General features: G+C 41.8%; 2 protein-coding genes across 2 annotated transcripts in view; both read left to right on the top strand.

Moving 5' to 3' along the window:
* LOC308075364 (C-type lectin domain family 4 member C-like) overlaps positions 1-16,329 on the top strand; it is a 598,318-nt gene that overhangs the window by 456,617 nt on the left and 125,372 nt on the right. The gene's annotated exons all lie outside the window — the stretch shown is intronic.
* Positions 13,048-14,397, top strand: LOC308074279 (dihydrolipoyllysine-residue succinyltransferase component of 2-oxoglutarate dehydrogenase complex, mitochondrial-like; the record flags this gene model as incomplete). The annotated part of the gene is made up of 1 exon (XM_080413664.1): positions 13,048-14,397. The coding sequence occupies one exon, from the start codon at positions 13,048-13,050 to the stop codon at positions 14,395-14,397; it is 1,350 nt and encodes a 449-aa protein (XP_080269790.1).

Here is a 16,329-nt window from a genome sequence, read left to right as displayed (position 1 = left end):
CTGTGGATACAAAGGACTAGACGTCACATGTTTAAAGTCATACTGTTCAGCAAATCTCTGCCATTCTTTGCTATTAAAACATGGGCCGTTGTCGCTCTGGACGATATTGGCTATGCCGTTCCTGGCAAAGATGGATTTTGTATGTGTGATGACACAGCTTGATGATGTATTTGAAAGTAGTGCCATTTCAGGGAAGTTGGAGTAGTAGTCTATGACCACGAGATAATCTTTGTCCTTCAGATGAAACAAGTCCATTCCAACTTTATGCCATGGTGCTGTTGGCACATCAGCTATCACCATAGGCTCTTTGGTTTGCTTGTTCCTATGCTTCTGGCATGTCTCACATCTGCTTATCATTTTCTCAATGTCTTTGTTAATTCCAGGCCAGTACACTGTGTCTCTTGCCCTTCTTTTACATTTCTCGACACCGAGATGACCTTCATGGATTCTCTGTAGCAGATCCTGTCTTAATTTGTGTGGAATGACTATTCTGTTTTGCTTCAGCAACAGTCCATTAACAACACTCAGCTCACCTCTAATGTGGTAGAACAGTGGGCAGGAACCTACAGGCCATCCATTCTGCATGTTCTCCATGACATGCTGCAACTCTGTGTCTTTTTCTGTTTCAACAGCTATTTGTTCAGACTTTTTGTCTGACACAGGAAGCGCAGCAGATACCATGTTCACATGGCACTGAACATCTTCATCTGATGTACTCTCACACCTCCTTGTGGGTGCTCGCGAGAGCGCGTCGGCGAGTATTAGGTACTTTCCTGGTGTATAGATCAGCTCAAAGTCATATCTCTGCAGCTTCATCATGAGACGCTGAATTCTTGGAGACATGTCATTTAAGTTTTTTTTTATGATCGATACTAATGGACGATGATCTGTCTCCACAGTGAATGATGGTAGACCATATATGTAGCTGTGAAACTTCTCTAGGCCAAAGACCAAACCTAGGCACTCTTTTTCTATTTGAGCATATCTGCATTCAGTCTCTGTCATGGTTCTGGATGCATAGGCCCACTGGTTTCCAGTGCTCACCTTCAGCCTGTAGGAGAACTCCACCGATCCCATCTTTCGAAGCATCTGTTGACACCTTGATTTTTTTTGTTGGGTCAAAGAAAGTCAATACAGGTGCAGTGGTCAGTGTCTGTTTGAGATTTTCCCACTCATTCTCATGTTTGGCTGTCCAGTCAAACAGATTTTCTTTATGCAGAAGCTCACGGATGCAGGATGTTTTTACTGATAGGTTGGGAATGAATTTGCCAATGAAATTTAGCATCCCCATTATGCTTAACACACCAGTCTTGTCCGTGGGCCTTGGCATGCTCTGTATGGCACGTATCTTTTCCTGATCAGCCTCAACACCATGTGCAGAGAGCTTGTCTCCCAGGAAGACAATTTCTTGAGCTCCAAACTGACACTTTTTTTTGTTGAGTTTTAGCCCATACTTTTGCACCCGCTCCATCACTTTTATCAGCCGCTCATTATGCTCCTGAATTGTGGCGCCCCAGACGATGATGTCGTCCACATAGCATCTTGCACCTTCCAGGCCCTCAATAATGTGCTCCACTGCTCTGTGAAAGATTTCAGATGCTGAGATTATTCCAAATGGGAGTCTTAGGAAACAATATCTCCCGAAAGGCGTATTAAAGGTACAGTATTTGGTGCTGGACTCATCTAGTTTCAGCTGCCAGAAACCTTGTGACGCATCAAGCTTTGTAAAGTATCTGGCGCCCGCCATTTCCCTGGTGATCTCCTCACGTTTTGGAATTTGATAGTACTCACGCTTAATGTTCTCATTGAGATCTTTTGGGTCCATACATAATCTCAGGTCTCCATTTTTTTTCTTTACACACACCATGGAGTTGACCCAGTCTGTTGGTTCCTCAATCTGTTTGATTACTCCCAATGATATCATCCTGTCCAGCTCTTTCTTTAGGCTGTCTTTGAGTGGAGCTGGGACTCGTCGTGCAGCATGCACAACTGGCTGTGCGTTTTCCTTCAGCTGTATTTTGTATGTAAATGGCAATAAACCAAAACCCCTGAAGACTTCTGCAAAGTTCTGTACAATGCCGTCCACAGAGTCACTTAGTGCATTTACAGCTGTATTGATGCGATACACTCTTTTCACTAGCCCCAAATTTTCACAGGATTTATCACCTAGCAGTGAATCACGTTCCTCAGCCACAACAGAGAATAGTAGGTGGTGCACTTTGCCTTTGACAGTAATTTTCAGTTTACATGTTCCAAGACTGTCAATTCCTTTTCCATTATAGTCTTTCAGTGCAAGTGTCTTTCTCTGTATTTTTGGCTTTTCCTTCATTTCTCTGATATCTGACATGCTGATCAAATTTGCCTTTGCACCAGTGTCTAGCTTCATAGTAACCAAAGTTCCATTTATCTGCAGTGGTGCTGTCCATTTATCTTTTTTAATGGCATTAACCTCCTTTGCAGGCTCATCTTCACAGTCAACCATGCCAACGAAAAATGTATCGCTCAGATCACTCAGATCACTGTCATCCACTATATTCACAGATTTCCCTTTTTTTCCTTTTGAGAAACATTGTGTCGTGTATCAGTATTCAAGACTGATGAATATGAAGTTAATATGCTATTAATACACTATGAACACAAATTGTCAACAAAGTTCCCTGTCAGAGTGTGGGGGAGTACAGCTGTCTGCAACAGAGGTAATTGGGTTAAAACTCTGGGATCCTGTCTATTGTCTTAGGTGTGAACCTGAAACACCACACCCAGCCGAGTTCTTTGTTCCCAAAAAGGCATTGTAATTATGCGATCTAATCACGCATGTTGCCATCTCTCTCTCTCTCTCTCTCTACAGCCAGCTGTTAAAAGAAATAGACTTAAACTGAATTATTGTAAATTATAACTAGCTCACAGTAAAAGCTTATTCTATAGTAAGTACACAAGTGTGAACAAATGTGGTTGGGGAGAAGCCAGTTAGTTGCATGTAGACTTTTCTTCTTGAATCTAAGGAAAACGCCAAGTCCCCTTTTAAATCATCTCTTTCTGTCTCAATCATTCATACAAAGTTGAATACAAATATGTGTGGTCTTATTTTGAAGGTAATAAGGTGTTAAACAAAGATTGCATAATATGAGCTTGTGTAAAGGTACAGTTTTATAGATAAGGGTTAAAGTAAATTGTCACATGTTTAAACCAAGTGAGATGCTAATTCCTTGTGCCGATTGAGAAGGCCTGCCCAAGAAGGTCTATTGTTCTATAAAATCTGTGTTGTGAGTGGTCAGAAGGAGGAATATCTGGTTGCTTATAACATGGTGCTATTGGGAAAAACAGGACTCTCTGTGTTTTTGGGCTACACACAGATGTCGCGTCCAACAGGATAAAATGGATCTATGGACTATGCACTGTACGTCGAATTGACTTGTATGTATGGGATGCTGAGAACTCTGACAATAAAATGGAATTGTTGGAAATGACTACCTCGGACATTAAAGGATTGTGATTTATTACCGCCCAGAGAAACATGTCTGCTTCCGTCTTCCAAAATGGGCTCAGTTTACCACAAATTATTGGCGAGACAGCTAGGCCCTTTGCTGCTGGAACACGGGACATTTCTACAAAGTTTTCGTTGAAGGTATGTGTGAATTGTACTTCTAATGTTAAACTTTGTCCGTGTTTATGGCGGTTGGAAAAAAAAACAAACCTTATGAGCCATTTTGGCTCCGGCGGAAATGGATGGTGTCTCTGAGTGGTTTTAAGTTGCGTGCTTGAAGGCCGCTTGGAGCCTGTGGAGTGTATGTTTTCATGCACGCATTGGTGAGACACTGACACAGGGAGCGTAGAAGTGTGTGTTTCACCGTTTCCGTGTGCCACAAAAAAGTGTTCGATCTCTTCACGGGGGTTCAAGCCGTGTCTGGGTTAAACTGCATTTCGGATAGTATAAATGGACTTTTGATTTGTCGTGGTACATTAAAGCGTATAATTTCTTTCTAGGGGTTCAAGCTAGACATTAATTACACGTAGGATCTGATCAGAAAGTGTAAAAAACACATCTGGTTTAAGAGGGCTCTTGTGATAAAATAGAGCCTTGTAAGTCTAGACTCTCACTATTGGTGTTTAATTTTGCTAGTTATAATATACGTGAGCGCACCGGATATTTCCACATGGTTATGAAAGGAAGTGAAGGTATGAAAGTGCTGGATAGGGTGTTCTGAGTTGTTTTATATTTTAAGCTTGTTTTATCGGGGAATAACTTCCAGTATTGCCGTTATCGTCAGACGAGCGTCATGTGATCCATGGCTACGCAGTGATTTAAGCCGACACGTTTCTAAATACCGATATTTTAAGCTTATTTTGTGAAACAGTTTGCAACATTGTATCCCAGCGTTTAAGGTTGACAGAGAGGCCTGTGGAAAATATTCGGTTCGGTAAGAATGTCTATAAGTATGTAATGTAAGGGCAGCCCACTGATGGCACTTAAAGTTGGTTCCTGGTACTCATTGTGCGTGTTTGCATATGTTGTTTCCAAGCGTCGCGGTGGCTTTTTGCTTGTAGCGTTTGTGACCTGTTTGTTAATGGGTCTCGGGTAGGGCTACGGCTCTCTCTCTCTCTTTTTCTCTCTCTCTTTCTCACTTTCTCTCTCTTTCTCTCTCTCTCTTTTTCTCTCTCTATCTATTGTTAAGTGACTGTGGACTTGAGCTGCTGGTGCACGCAGCAGTTTGAGTCCATTTCCGATTTTTCTACGTGAATGGATTTTGTTGAGTTGAAACAAGGACATTCGGTATACGATACATGTTTTTTACAGGACTTTGTATTGCTTGTTCGTTAGTTTTTTCTCAAAACATTGTTAATAGGTATAATGTTTTGAAGAGGGGAGTGGAGTATGATAAGCTTTTAAAAACTTTGTTTGGACTTAGGGTTCCGTTTGTATTATTGTAAGAGATGGACAGAACTATATGGTTGAAATTTTAGGCTTTAGAGATGTTGGTTGAGAGGAGTGATTCTTTTATCTTGGCCTATTGTGTCGAGTGGAAATTTGTGTAAATATGAAGCTGGATTTGATTTTTGGAAACCTACGAAGGCGAATGGAACGGTTATGTTTTGGTTAGGAGCCAGTTTAGAATGTGGCTGTTTATAGGATTAAAGAAGCGTCTTGCTTCTTGACTTTGTGAACAGGTGAAGAAAGGAGGTTTAAATTTAGAGCAGCGTAGGCCTGCTGTTTCGTGTTGTTGTTTATTCTAGAGGGGAAGGTATTTTTTGCATAGCTCATTCTTTGTTCTTCAGTGTGAGAGTTTTCACTCGAGCTTGAAGCGCAATTTGTAGTTTTTTGGTCCGGAAATGTAGTTTTTCTACGCGTCTTGACTTCCGCGTGTCTACGTCATATCCGGAGAGACGCAGTTTGGAGTTTTAACTTTTAAAAACTTAAAAGCTACTTTCTTATGTATATTACATTCGTAATATCTCCTTATCTCAACGCTTGTACGAGATTCCTTTTGTTTTGATGGAATAAGATCTTTGAAGGGAGTAAAGTATTATTTTTTTATTTTTACATTTAGAATAATTGTACGTTATACCCTGTAGTTGTACAAGGACACACGTTCTCTTGTGTGTGGGAAAGGCTTCTTTTAACTGTGTTTAAGCACAAGATGGCGTTTAGTTTTTCACACTGTTTTGTTTATGAAGCTTTTCTAGCTTTCTTTCTTTAATAGGAACACTTGTCTTTTTAAGAAACTACGGATCAGGTTTCTGTTGTTTTGAAGGTTCTCTGTAATGGTGTTATTTGTCTGTTTTGACACGTGAGTGTGGAGCAGTGCCTTAATTTTCGTTGAGATGTTTTACTGTTGTTTTTCTTTAAATAGTCGTTAAGCGGTCGGGTGGGAACGTGGTGTTTGTTTCATGTGAACTATATGGTAGGAGTGCTTATTGAATGATTGTTTCTCGGTTCTTGAAGGTGGAGTGAGGTTGGGATGATGGGTGTATTGTTTATTGTGAGGAATGAATTGAATTGGCGAAAGTAGCTGTTGATGTTCAAATTAGGGTAGTTAAGGTGTTGTGTCTAAGTATGTTTAATGGTTTGTTATTGGCCTGTTCTGCGTGCTTTATCCACGCCCGTATTCCTTAATGGTCTGGTCATTAACCTGTGTGTTATGGAGAACATTGTCTTTATGTTAAAATATGGTCTTTTTAGTGCACACACAGTAACCTTGGGGTACGCGACCCCAGGGTCCCTCATTCTGGCTGGTTCCAGAGGAAAGGATTCTGTTGTGTGTCTTTGGAGTCACCATGGCATTCTGTAGTAATATGTTTAAACTTAGTCATGGTTACTTTGTAGGTTGGGCTAAGGTGTTTTACATCTGTGTGGTTCAATTCACAGATGTATTGCATTTTGGCTCACTGGGCTGTGGGAAGAAGTGATTATGCGTCGAATTTAAAACGAATTGTTTGATTGTAACTAAATAGTAAATGCAAGTGAAATTTGATAAAAACGAGTGCCTGCTTAAGTACCCAAAATGAGATATTTTCCCCATAGTATCTTTATGGTGTACGAAAGTGGTGCTATAAGTGGCTTTAAAACCCTACTAGAGGTATAAATTAAAATTGTTTATTATGAGTGATTATTTGATGGGGCACAACCATTCGAGACTATTCCTGTCCCTTTAAACTGATGGACATTGCCTACTGGTAGATGTGAGGAATTATCACACTATTTAGTAACCTATTTAGATCGATATGTTAAAGGAAAGTAGATATTCTTAAATAGATTAAACCTGAATTTGAATGACAATTTATGAACAGTTAACCAGTCTATGTTACTATTTTAATGACACGAATGTGTAGGATTTGAAGTTGCAAACGTGTAATTATACTCGATTTTTGTGATGTACCACTGGTGGCTAAGAATAGGTTGAAATACGTTTTTGGTTTCAGTATTGTAAAGAGAAATTAAAAGTTCACCCCACTGGAAGCACGGACCGTCACGTGATCATATACGTGATGACGTGTTGCCTGTGGTAGTGATTTTACCTCTGAGGGGGGTTGAGCTGACATTGTCAGATTGGCTCCCCCTGGCGGTCAAAATATGAAGCCTGTCTATTAATGACAGTTGATTAGGTATTTTTTACATTATTTTCATGATGACAGAGTTGCTTCCTTTTAACAGTTCTTAGTTTTAACGAGGTTACCTTAGTAGTATTTTTTAGGTCTAGTGTGTTAAGAATGCTTGAATTAACATTGTTTGTCTGTTGTGTTAACGATTAATCCTTTATTTCATAGATGGCCTATACAAGTGAGGCTTAATGATTGTCAGTATGGCTTGAGTGTCTTGTGCCAACTTAATAAAGACAGCTCCTGTCTGGAAGAAGTAATGTATCGACCAGACTTTTAAAATTATTAGACGCTCAGAATGTTTGATTTGTATTTGATTCAGTTTTAGAAGTAACTAGAGGGGCTTAGTGTTGTCCCAGAGTGTCTTAATTCTAGAAAAAGGACCTTTTATTATTGATTTTAACCGTTCATAAATAAGATCAAAAGTTTCTAAAACAGAGTATTTTTTAATTGAGCTTCAAAAAATTCCTATCCTTGGCGATATAGCCTAATACCTTTTGTTTACATTTGCTACAGCTTCTAAACAGAAATCACGATAATACATGTATTACAGCATGTACATAGAGTGTACATGTGTTGACCAAATTCACACCCATTTTCTATATTGTATTGACAATGCTTAAAAGTTTATATGTAATACTGGTTGTAGAATATTGTGTGTTGTGTAGAATGACACATTTTTCATACAATATTACATTAGTATTAGTTTCCTTTTGAACAAACTGCTCTGAAGTAACCAACATAATGGTATCCATCGTTTGTGTTTTATTTTCAAGGAAGGGAAGTACAGTGTAAAACATACTTTCAGTAGTCAGAATAGTAAGAGGAGAATTTAACATTTTTATGAAAACAGCTGTATGCCTAGAAAATGAAATAGAATGACAAATGTTTGTGACTGAAACGATTTGAACAAATACTAATTAATGTGGCCTGAGGGGAGCATATTTGATCCACAATAATTGGGAAAAGAAGGAAAGCGGTCGTATTATTTTTCAAAAAAGGGAACGAGGTAACCAAAAAGCTCACACAAAAAAAAAAATCCCACACTAAAACTGACAACCGTATGGTGGTCCAGTGATGTCTTGCAAGAATTCCATGTGTCCCAACAAGTTTGATCCAGTAATACAGGAGACCGCAGTCACAGCAGAAGGAAGGTGCAACCGTTTCGATGACGGTATGATGATACAAGCCTGCTGTATGTGGCACACCAAAGGTTTCGTCAAAACTCCAACTGACGGACACAAGCAGGACAACAGGTTTTGCCAACACACAGGTGCAGCTCGACGGACGTGGTTGATCATCAGGATTGTTTCATGCATAGAAGTCACATCATCTTGCATAATCCTGTCCACGGCCTCTCAACAAACCTTCGGCTCAACGTCTCATATCATGGTGTCCCTGAGGGGGGCCCAGCGATTTCGCGAAGGAACCGGTGATCCATTGTAATGGTTCACCGGAGAGGGGAGGAGTCCAGTGGGCATGAGGTAAGCCTGAAGACATCTTGCAAGAATTCAAAGTTATTACAGAAAAAGACATTTGAAGGACACTTGAAATGTACAGAGACATTACTTTAGGTGTTGGTGAATATTGGAAATACTGGAAAATACCAGAAGAAGCATCACCGTACAAGGAAAGAAAAACAGTAGTCATCTTTTGAACTTGACACAAGGACTTGACACAGCACAGATTATAGTTTGGTGTGGGAGTTTTAAAAAAAAAAGAGCTAAATAATTTGCTTCCATGCCTATTTTGAAACTTGATAACAAAACTCTTTCCCTAAAACTAATGTTAGATTTAGCAAAATATGCTTTCAAGAGTCTACTAAATTGTAACAAAATTATAGAGTATGCAGGTTGCAGATATTGTCAGTTTATTTTGGAAAAATGCTCATTTAAAGAAAATATAGTTCTGTGGTTGTCCTTTAGACTTCACAGTTTTGGAATATTCTCATAATTATCAAATCATGGCAAAATACATTTTGGAACATGCTTAAAAAACGAAAACAAATAGTAAGTTAACCAGGACTCTAAGAGAATCACAGTAAATTAAGAGATTTGTCCTTAAATAAATTACAAACTTTGGAAATAATTGTTAGAAAATTTGGAGCAAAATAAGATGCAGTAAAAGATTTAAAATAGGAGATTTATTATTAGGAAAATACAAGAGTCATATATGGAAAAAGGAGAAAGCTGTGGTAAATGAATAAACGAAATGGAACGATTGATTGACAAAATACAACAGGAATTAGAAGAGTAAAATAGGGATAAGGCGGGAAAGATCACTTTAATATTGGAATTTAGTTAGTACAATGTATGAAGGAGCGAATGGACCAGCAGGAGAATGTACTGTCTGAAAGAATCGGATAGCAGTCAAAAATGTGATGATAGGTTCTCTAATTTTAACAGCATGAGTTAAACTGTGCGTCTATGAGTGACTAATCCCTGAATGTATGAGTATTAAAGCAGTTAGGCATCTGTTTAGCTTCTGTGGAGCAGGTATAGGTGGACTTTTGTTTTTGTACTAGGAGAAATAAAGCAGGTGCTGAGATTGGAGCCATCCATCTTGACCAGGATGACAATGCAGAAGGGAACAGCTGACCTGGAACAAACAGAGGTCGCCTGAACTTCTACCTCCAGGGAACCACAGCTACCCTATCTTCACATCTCTCCACCTACCAGTGACCATCACAGACCATGGTCGAGAGGGGAGTCGTGGGGATAAAACCTGCATGAGATTCAGCCGGCCACACCGGAGGAGAGAGTTCCAGACCTGACAGCCGTTTCATCTCCGCGTCATAGATCCAGCAGGAAGTGGCGACCACCAGCTATCTGTCAACTCATCATCACCGGCCCTACAAAAACACCTTGCCAAGGCCAGGGTGCAACACCTCTGTCGTCACAGATCTACAATAGTTTCTGACAAACCAGCAGCGGTTGGAAGTTCCAGGTACCTATAGGAGTTACCCGTGACACATCAAGTTGCATCTGCAAATTGAAAGACATGACACTTTCTTTCGATCATATGAAAAGAGGGGCACCCGTACGGATCAGGTATGGATAAGAGAATCCTGATTGTCAATATCAAGTCAAGTACTGAAATAGCTGTGATTCGGTTCAGAAGCAACACCCTTAGGATGACAATTCTTGTGTGATTCCCAAATTCGGACAGAAAGGATATGGGCGGGTTTTTTGGGCTATGGTGGTGTGCAAATCTGCAGATTGCATATTCCATCATGTCCAGAGAATTCGTACTTATGCCTCATGTCAAATTGTGCAAAATGGACGGTCAAAAGAATGAATTGCGTTCGTTAGAATAGAAAAAATAAGAGCAGAGCTGTGTCTCTGTATTTGCGCGTTGTCAATGTAACTGCCAACTTGTAATAATGATGTTTGTATTAACTTGACTTTTTCTTAGGTTTTGTGAAAAGAAGTCCAGCTGAGAGTACAGCGATATTAGTTCTGTGTGTTTGATGTACAATGTTTGTTGATGAGTCATTTTTATAATTCAACAGTCTTGAGGGGTTACGGATTGACCATTTTAATAGAATAAGTTGTCTTTTGGTTAAAACAGATTCTAGTTGATACCTACACAAGTGACATCAGTCTTGAATATCCTTTTGTGGAGATGTATTAATATATCTCCATGAGGGGAATATGTCGTGTATCAGTATTCAAGACTGATGAATATGAAGTTAATATGCTATTAATACACTATGAACACAAATTGTCAACAAAGTTCCCTGTCAGAGTGTGGGGGAGTACAGCTGTCTGCAACAGAGGTAATTGGGTTAAAACTCTGGGATCCTGTCTATTGTCTTAGGTGTGAACCTGAAACACCACACCCAGCCGAGTTCTTTGTTCCCAAAAAGGCATTGTAATTATGCGATCTAATCACGCATGTTGCCATCTCTCTCTCTCTCTCTCTCTACAGCCAGCTGTTAAAAGAAATAGACTTAAACTGAATTATTGTAAATTATAACTAGCTCACAGTAAAAGCTTATTCTATAGTAAGTACACAAGTGTGAACAAATGTGGTTGGGGAGAAGCCAGTTAGTTGCATGTAGACTTTTCTTCTTGAATCTAAGGAAAACGCCAAATCCCCTTTTAAATCATCTCTTTCTGTCTAAATCATTCATACAAAGTTGAATACAAATATGTGTGGTCTTATTTTGAAGGTAAATAAGGTGTTAAACAAAGATTGCATAATATGAGCTTGTGTAAAGGTACAGTTTTATAGATAAGGGTTAAAGTAAATTGTCACATGTTTAAACCAAGTGAGATGCTAATTCCTTGTGCCGATTGAGAAGGCCTGCCCAAGAAGGTCTATTGTTCTATAAAATCTGTGTTGTGAGTGGTCAGAAGGAGGAATATCTGGTTGCTTATAACATGGTGCTATTGGGAAAAACAGGACTCTCTGTGTTTTTGGGCTACACACAGATGTCGCGTCCAACAGGATAAAATGGATCTATGGACTATGCACTGTACGTCGAATTGACTTGTATGTATGGGATGCTGAGAACTCTGACAATAAAATGGAATTGTTGGAAATGACTACCTCGGACTTTAAAGGATTGTGATTTATTACCGCCCAGAGAAACATGTCTGCTTCCGTCTTCCAAAATGGGCTCAGTTTACCACAATTGTTTAGCAAAATGATTCTTGCCTTGGCAGTTAGAGCATTGCTTACCAAAGGCTGGACATTGTCTGGGTCCGTGCTGTGAACCACACCGCTGTGCAGGGCGCATCTGCGTGCGTCTTTTTCCACCTCTTTGTATTACGCACACAGAACTGTCACTCATGTTAGCAGCGCCGTATGTCCCTATTTCGCTGAATGTTTTAACATGCATTTGGGACAGCTCACTTGCATGGCAGATCTTTATGGCTCCGTCTATGGTCAGCTCCGTTTCCCTCAGTAGCCTTTCCCTGAGCTTTTTATCCTCCACTCCAAAGACGATTTGGTCCCGTATCATGGAGTCCTTCAGAGTGTCAAAGTTACATGTCTGTGCTTTTAGCTTCAGCTCAGTGAGGAAACTGTCAAAAGGCTCTCGTTGTTGCTGCACTCGAGAACGAAATACATATCTCTCGTACGTCTCGTTCTTCTTTGGAGAGCAATGCGCGTCAAACTTTTCGAGCACTTTATCCAATTTATTTTTATCTTCTGCATCATCATAGACGAACGTATTGTACACTTCAATTGCTTGTGGGCCTGCCATTGTTAGCAGTAACGCTACCTTTCTTGCACCCGACTTCTCTTCCAATCCCATAGCCGCGATGTACAGCTGGAATTGTTGTTTGAAGGATCGCCAATTGCTGTCGACATTCCCAGTCAGCTTCAAACGCTCCGGTTTATCCAAGATATCCATGTCGATTGTTGCAATTCCTCCTTTTTTTTTTTTTAAAGTCGAGTTTTTACTCCTGGTACCATGTTCTGTTCTTTGAGTCAATGATGACCATGTCCTTTAATTCCATAGGCTTCTTTATTCATATCAACCACATGTGTACAATGTTTGTCTGATGCATGAACTCTATATGAACTCACTTCCTGCCTCTGTGCATTCATTATATAGATACTGACCCACTACTGACACTACTGACACCTTGTGGCTACAGACAATACAAACTATCACAGATAATCATCACACCTTTGTCATGGATACTAATGTTATATGACGTCAGAGTACCTGGAGGGCAGTCATGACATCAGCACTATGACGTCCTATTGATTACACACCAACTTGAGCGAGATCAGGGATCTCCATATATGGGCGAGTGCTTCAACCAATCAGCTTAAAGAGAGTTTGTGGATCTCCATATATGGGCAAGTGTGTCAACCAATCAGCTTGGGGAGATTGCCCATATATAGGCATAAAAGAGAGACACATACACACACAGATTATTTGTCTCAGTATACTTTGGAGTTGGTCGCTGCCACGCCCCGACAGCAACGGCAGTCATGTTATCACGTTCGCGATGTCTTTATCGTACACTCGCTCCCTCTCTATCAGTGGTGTGGCAGGAAAATTACCAGCTGACTCGACGGAGTGCATCAGGTCTCTCTACCTTCAACTGGGTGGTTTACAGGAATGCAATGTTGTGTCCACCCCTCTCATTGGCTAACAGGCTATGTCCGCACCTGTCTTCGGCTAATGTCTTCCCCACCAGATGCTTCAAAACATCAGCTGTTCACCAGAGTGAAGTAATCGTCGTCAAAGCCCCAGCGTTTCCGGAGTCTATCAGAGAGGGCGATGTAAGGTGGGAGAAATCTGTGGGTGATTCATTGGCTGAAGATGAAGTGGTGTGTGAAATTGAGACCGAAAAGGCCACGATGCAAGTACCCTCACCTGCGGATGGTGTCCTTGAAGAGCTCTTTGTGGCCGATGGCGCGACGGTAGAGGCAGGAATGCCCCTCTTCAAACTCCGGAAAGGAGCAGCGGGAGCAGCCAAGCGTGCCCCTTCCCCAGCTGCTGAAGCCCCAGGCCCTCCTTCCCCACCTACTCCTAGCCCCGCTGCCATGCCGGCACGAGCTGCCCAACAAGCCAAACCTGTTCCTGCTATCGAGCCCATTACTGCTGCACCACCTACTTCACCAGCAGGAGCCAGAACAGAGAGCAGGGTGAAGATGAGCCGCATTAGGCTGAGAATCGCCCAGAGGCTGAAGGAGGCTCAGAACACATGTGCCATGCTGACAACCTTCAACGAGATCGATATGAGCAACGTTCAGGAAATGAGGAGCGTCCACAAGGACGCCTTCCTGAAGAAACACGGCGTCAAGCTGGGCTTCATGTCAGCGTTTGTGAAGGCTGTGGCACACGCCCTGACCGACCAGCCGGTCGTCAACGCCGTTATTGACGATGCGACCAAAGAGATCGTGTACAGGGATTATGTAGACATCAGCGTGGCCGTGGCGACTCCAAAGGGTCTTGTCGTACCTGTGATCCGCAATGTGGAGACCATGACCTTTGTCGATATCGAGAAGAGCCTTAATGATCTGGGAGAAAGAGCTCGCCAAAACCAGCTGGCCATCGAGGACATGGACGGCGGCACGTTCACCGTCAGCAACGGCGGAGTTTTCGGGTCCTTGTTGGGGACGCCCATCATCAACCCGCCGCAGTCTGCCATCCTGGGCATGCACGGCATCTTCGACAGGCCCGTGGCCGTCAACGGCAAGGTCGAAGTCCGTCCCATGATGTACGTGGCGTTGACCTACGACCACCGACTCGTCGACGGCAGAGAAGCGGTTACTTTCCTTCGCAAGATCAAAGCCGTGGTAGAAGACCCACGTGTGCTGCTTCTGGACATGTGACGTCCCTGTCACTGAAACTGTCCTGTTCAAACAGTGACAAAAATAAATAAATAAATAATCTACCAGACAAACAGAAACACAACAGACATTGTGAGCACCTTCAGCCAAACGCTCAATTTCCCCCCAAACATTCACACAGCGGTACAGACTCTCTTTCATGCCAGCTGCCATCAGTCTTCTGTATAATGCATAAGAACTCTCTGCCTCAATGCATATGGTCCTGTGTCAGCCCTGGTCTTGTGTGATTATGTCCATCTGTGTCTGATGTGTTTCTGTTTGGTACATTATTTATTTATTTTGTCAAACTATGCTGCTGTAACACCTCAATTTCCCTTCAGGGATTAATAAAGTATATCTTTAGAAGGACCCACTGTTTATCCATTAGGTCATTTGATACCATAATTGTGTCCATGCTGTAGAAATCCTCAGCGTTAAATTACTCTTGAGACTGAACAAATGCTCCATCTGAACACCATCAAGATTGACAGACCTGTAAGGTCTTACCCACATGAACCACCACCAACGTTTAGCAGAGGAACAGGTTCTGTGCATACCTTTAGTCCACGATTTTCAAAAGGTGTGGCATACCCGTTTCCCTGCTCCAGTTCAGTTTCCTATAACTTTGTTTTATTGGCTCGGCAGCAGATTTGAACCAGAAAAACACATGAAAAACACACGCTACTTGGAGGTCAGTCTATGACGTCTGTGACATCATATTGATAACACACCAACTTGGGAGAGTTCAGTGAACTCCTATGTGGGCACTTGCCTAGTCGAGAGATTTGGGGGATCTCCAAATATGGTATAATACATGTTTCAACCAATCATTCTTGGTGAGACTTAAGGGATCTTCATATATGGGCTTAACAGGGAAACACGCGCGCATGCTTGCCCTCAATGTGTATATAAATTATTGCATTGCGCTGTAAGCGCTTGTTTTGCAAATAAAACACAACGCCTTGCTACAAATTGAATTATGTAAACACAGAAACATTGATGCAGAACATTCCACACCGATATGCCATCTCCATACTTGGGTGACGCCATTGTTAGACCCCATCTTGTTAACTAACTACTGTCCCTGCTTGTAAACCTTGATGGTTATAACGACATTTTCAATAGACCTTTTCACTCAGCTATGTCAGGTGGATCTTCAGAAACAGACCTGTATGGCGTCTTAGGATCCAGCCCGTCTGACTCCCTACAACAACTAAAACACAACTATCAGCAAATGGCCTTACTGTACCATCCAGACCGCCTGAGTGCTGCTGCGGGTTCTTCCGAAGCAAAGTCTGGCCTGGGGACGTTTCTAGAAGCACATGCAGCCTGGCAGGTCCTCAGGGACCACTGCGCCAGGGCAAAATATGACCTGCTGAGGAGAGCCGAGGAGCTGCGACAACACGGACCAGTGGATTCTACCGTCTCTGTGGAAGACATGGTCTGGGACGAAGAGGACTCGGTCTACTCACACACCTGTCGCTGTGGAGGGGACTTCACAGTCACCGGAGAAGATCTAGAACTAGTGGAGCCAAAGAGACTCCTTGTGGAAGAGGAGGAGACGACGAAGGAAGAGGGGGAGGACGGGGAGAGACTGCAGGAGGAAAGAGGAGAGGAAGGAGTGAGAAAACAGAGAAATGAGGAGGACGAGGCGGAGTATGGAGGTGTAGTGGTCTCTTGTGACACCTGTTCACTCAGTATCTTTGTCACATGGTCAAGGTGACGATATAGGGTCATGCCTCAAAACCTCGGATTTGTAACCTTTTTAAATTCCAAGGACCCCCAGTTTGATATACATTAGGCCACGGGTTCTCAATGTTTGGTCTGAGGATCAGGGGTCCAAGTGGACCCTTACGGGCCTTTGGTCGCTTTGGTTCAATTTGTGCGCTCTCAGAGTTTGATATGCATTAGATCATATTATATTTCTTCTTTTTT

This window comes from Gymnoscopelus braueri (assembly GCF_963280865.1).
Source record: "Gymnoscopelus braueri genome assembly, chromosome: 19".
In the NCBI taxonomy this organism is placed as follows: domain Eukaryota; kingdom Metazoa; phylum Chordata; class Actinopteri; order Myctophiformes; family Myctophidae; genus Gymnoscopelus; species Gymnoscopelus braueri.
This window is presented reverse-complemented; position numbering and strand designations above follow the sequence as displayed.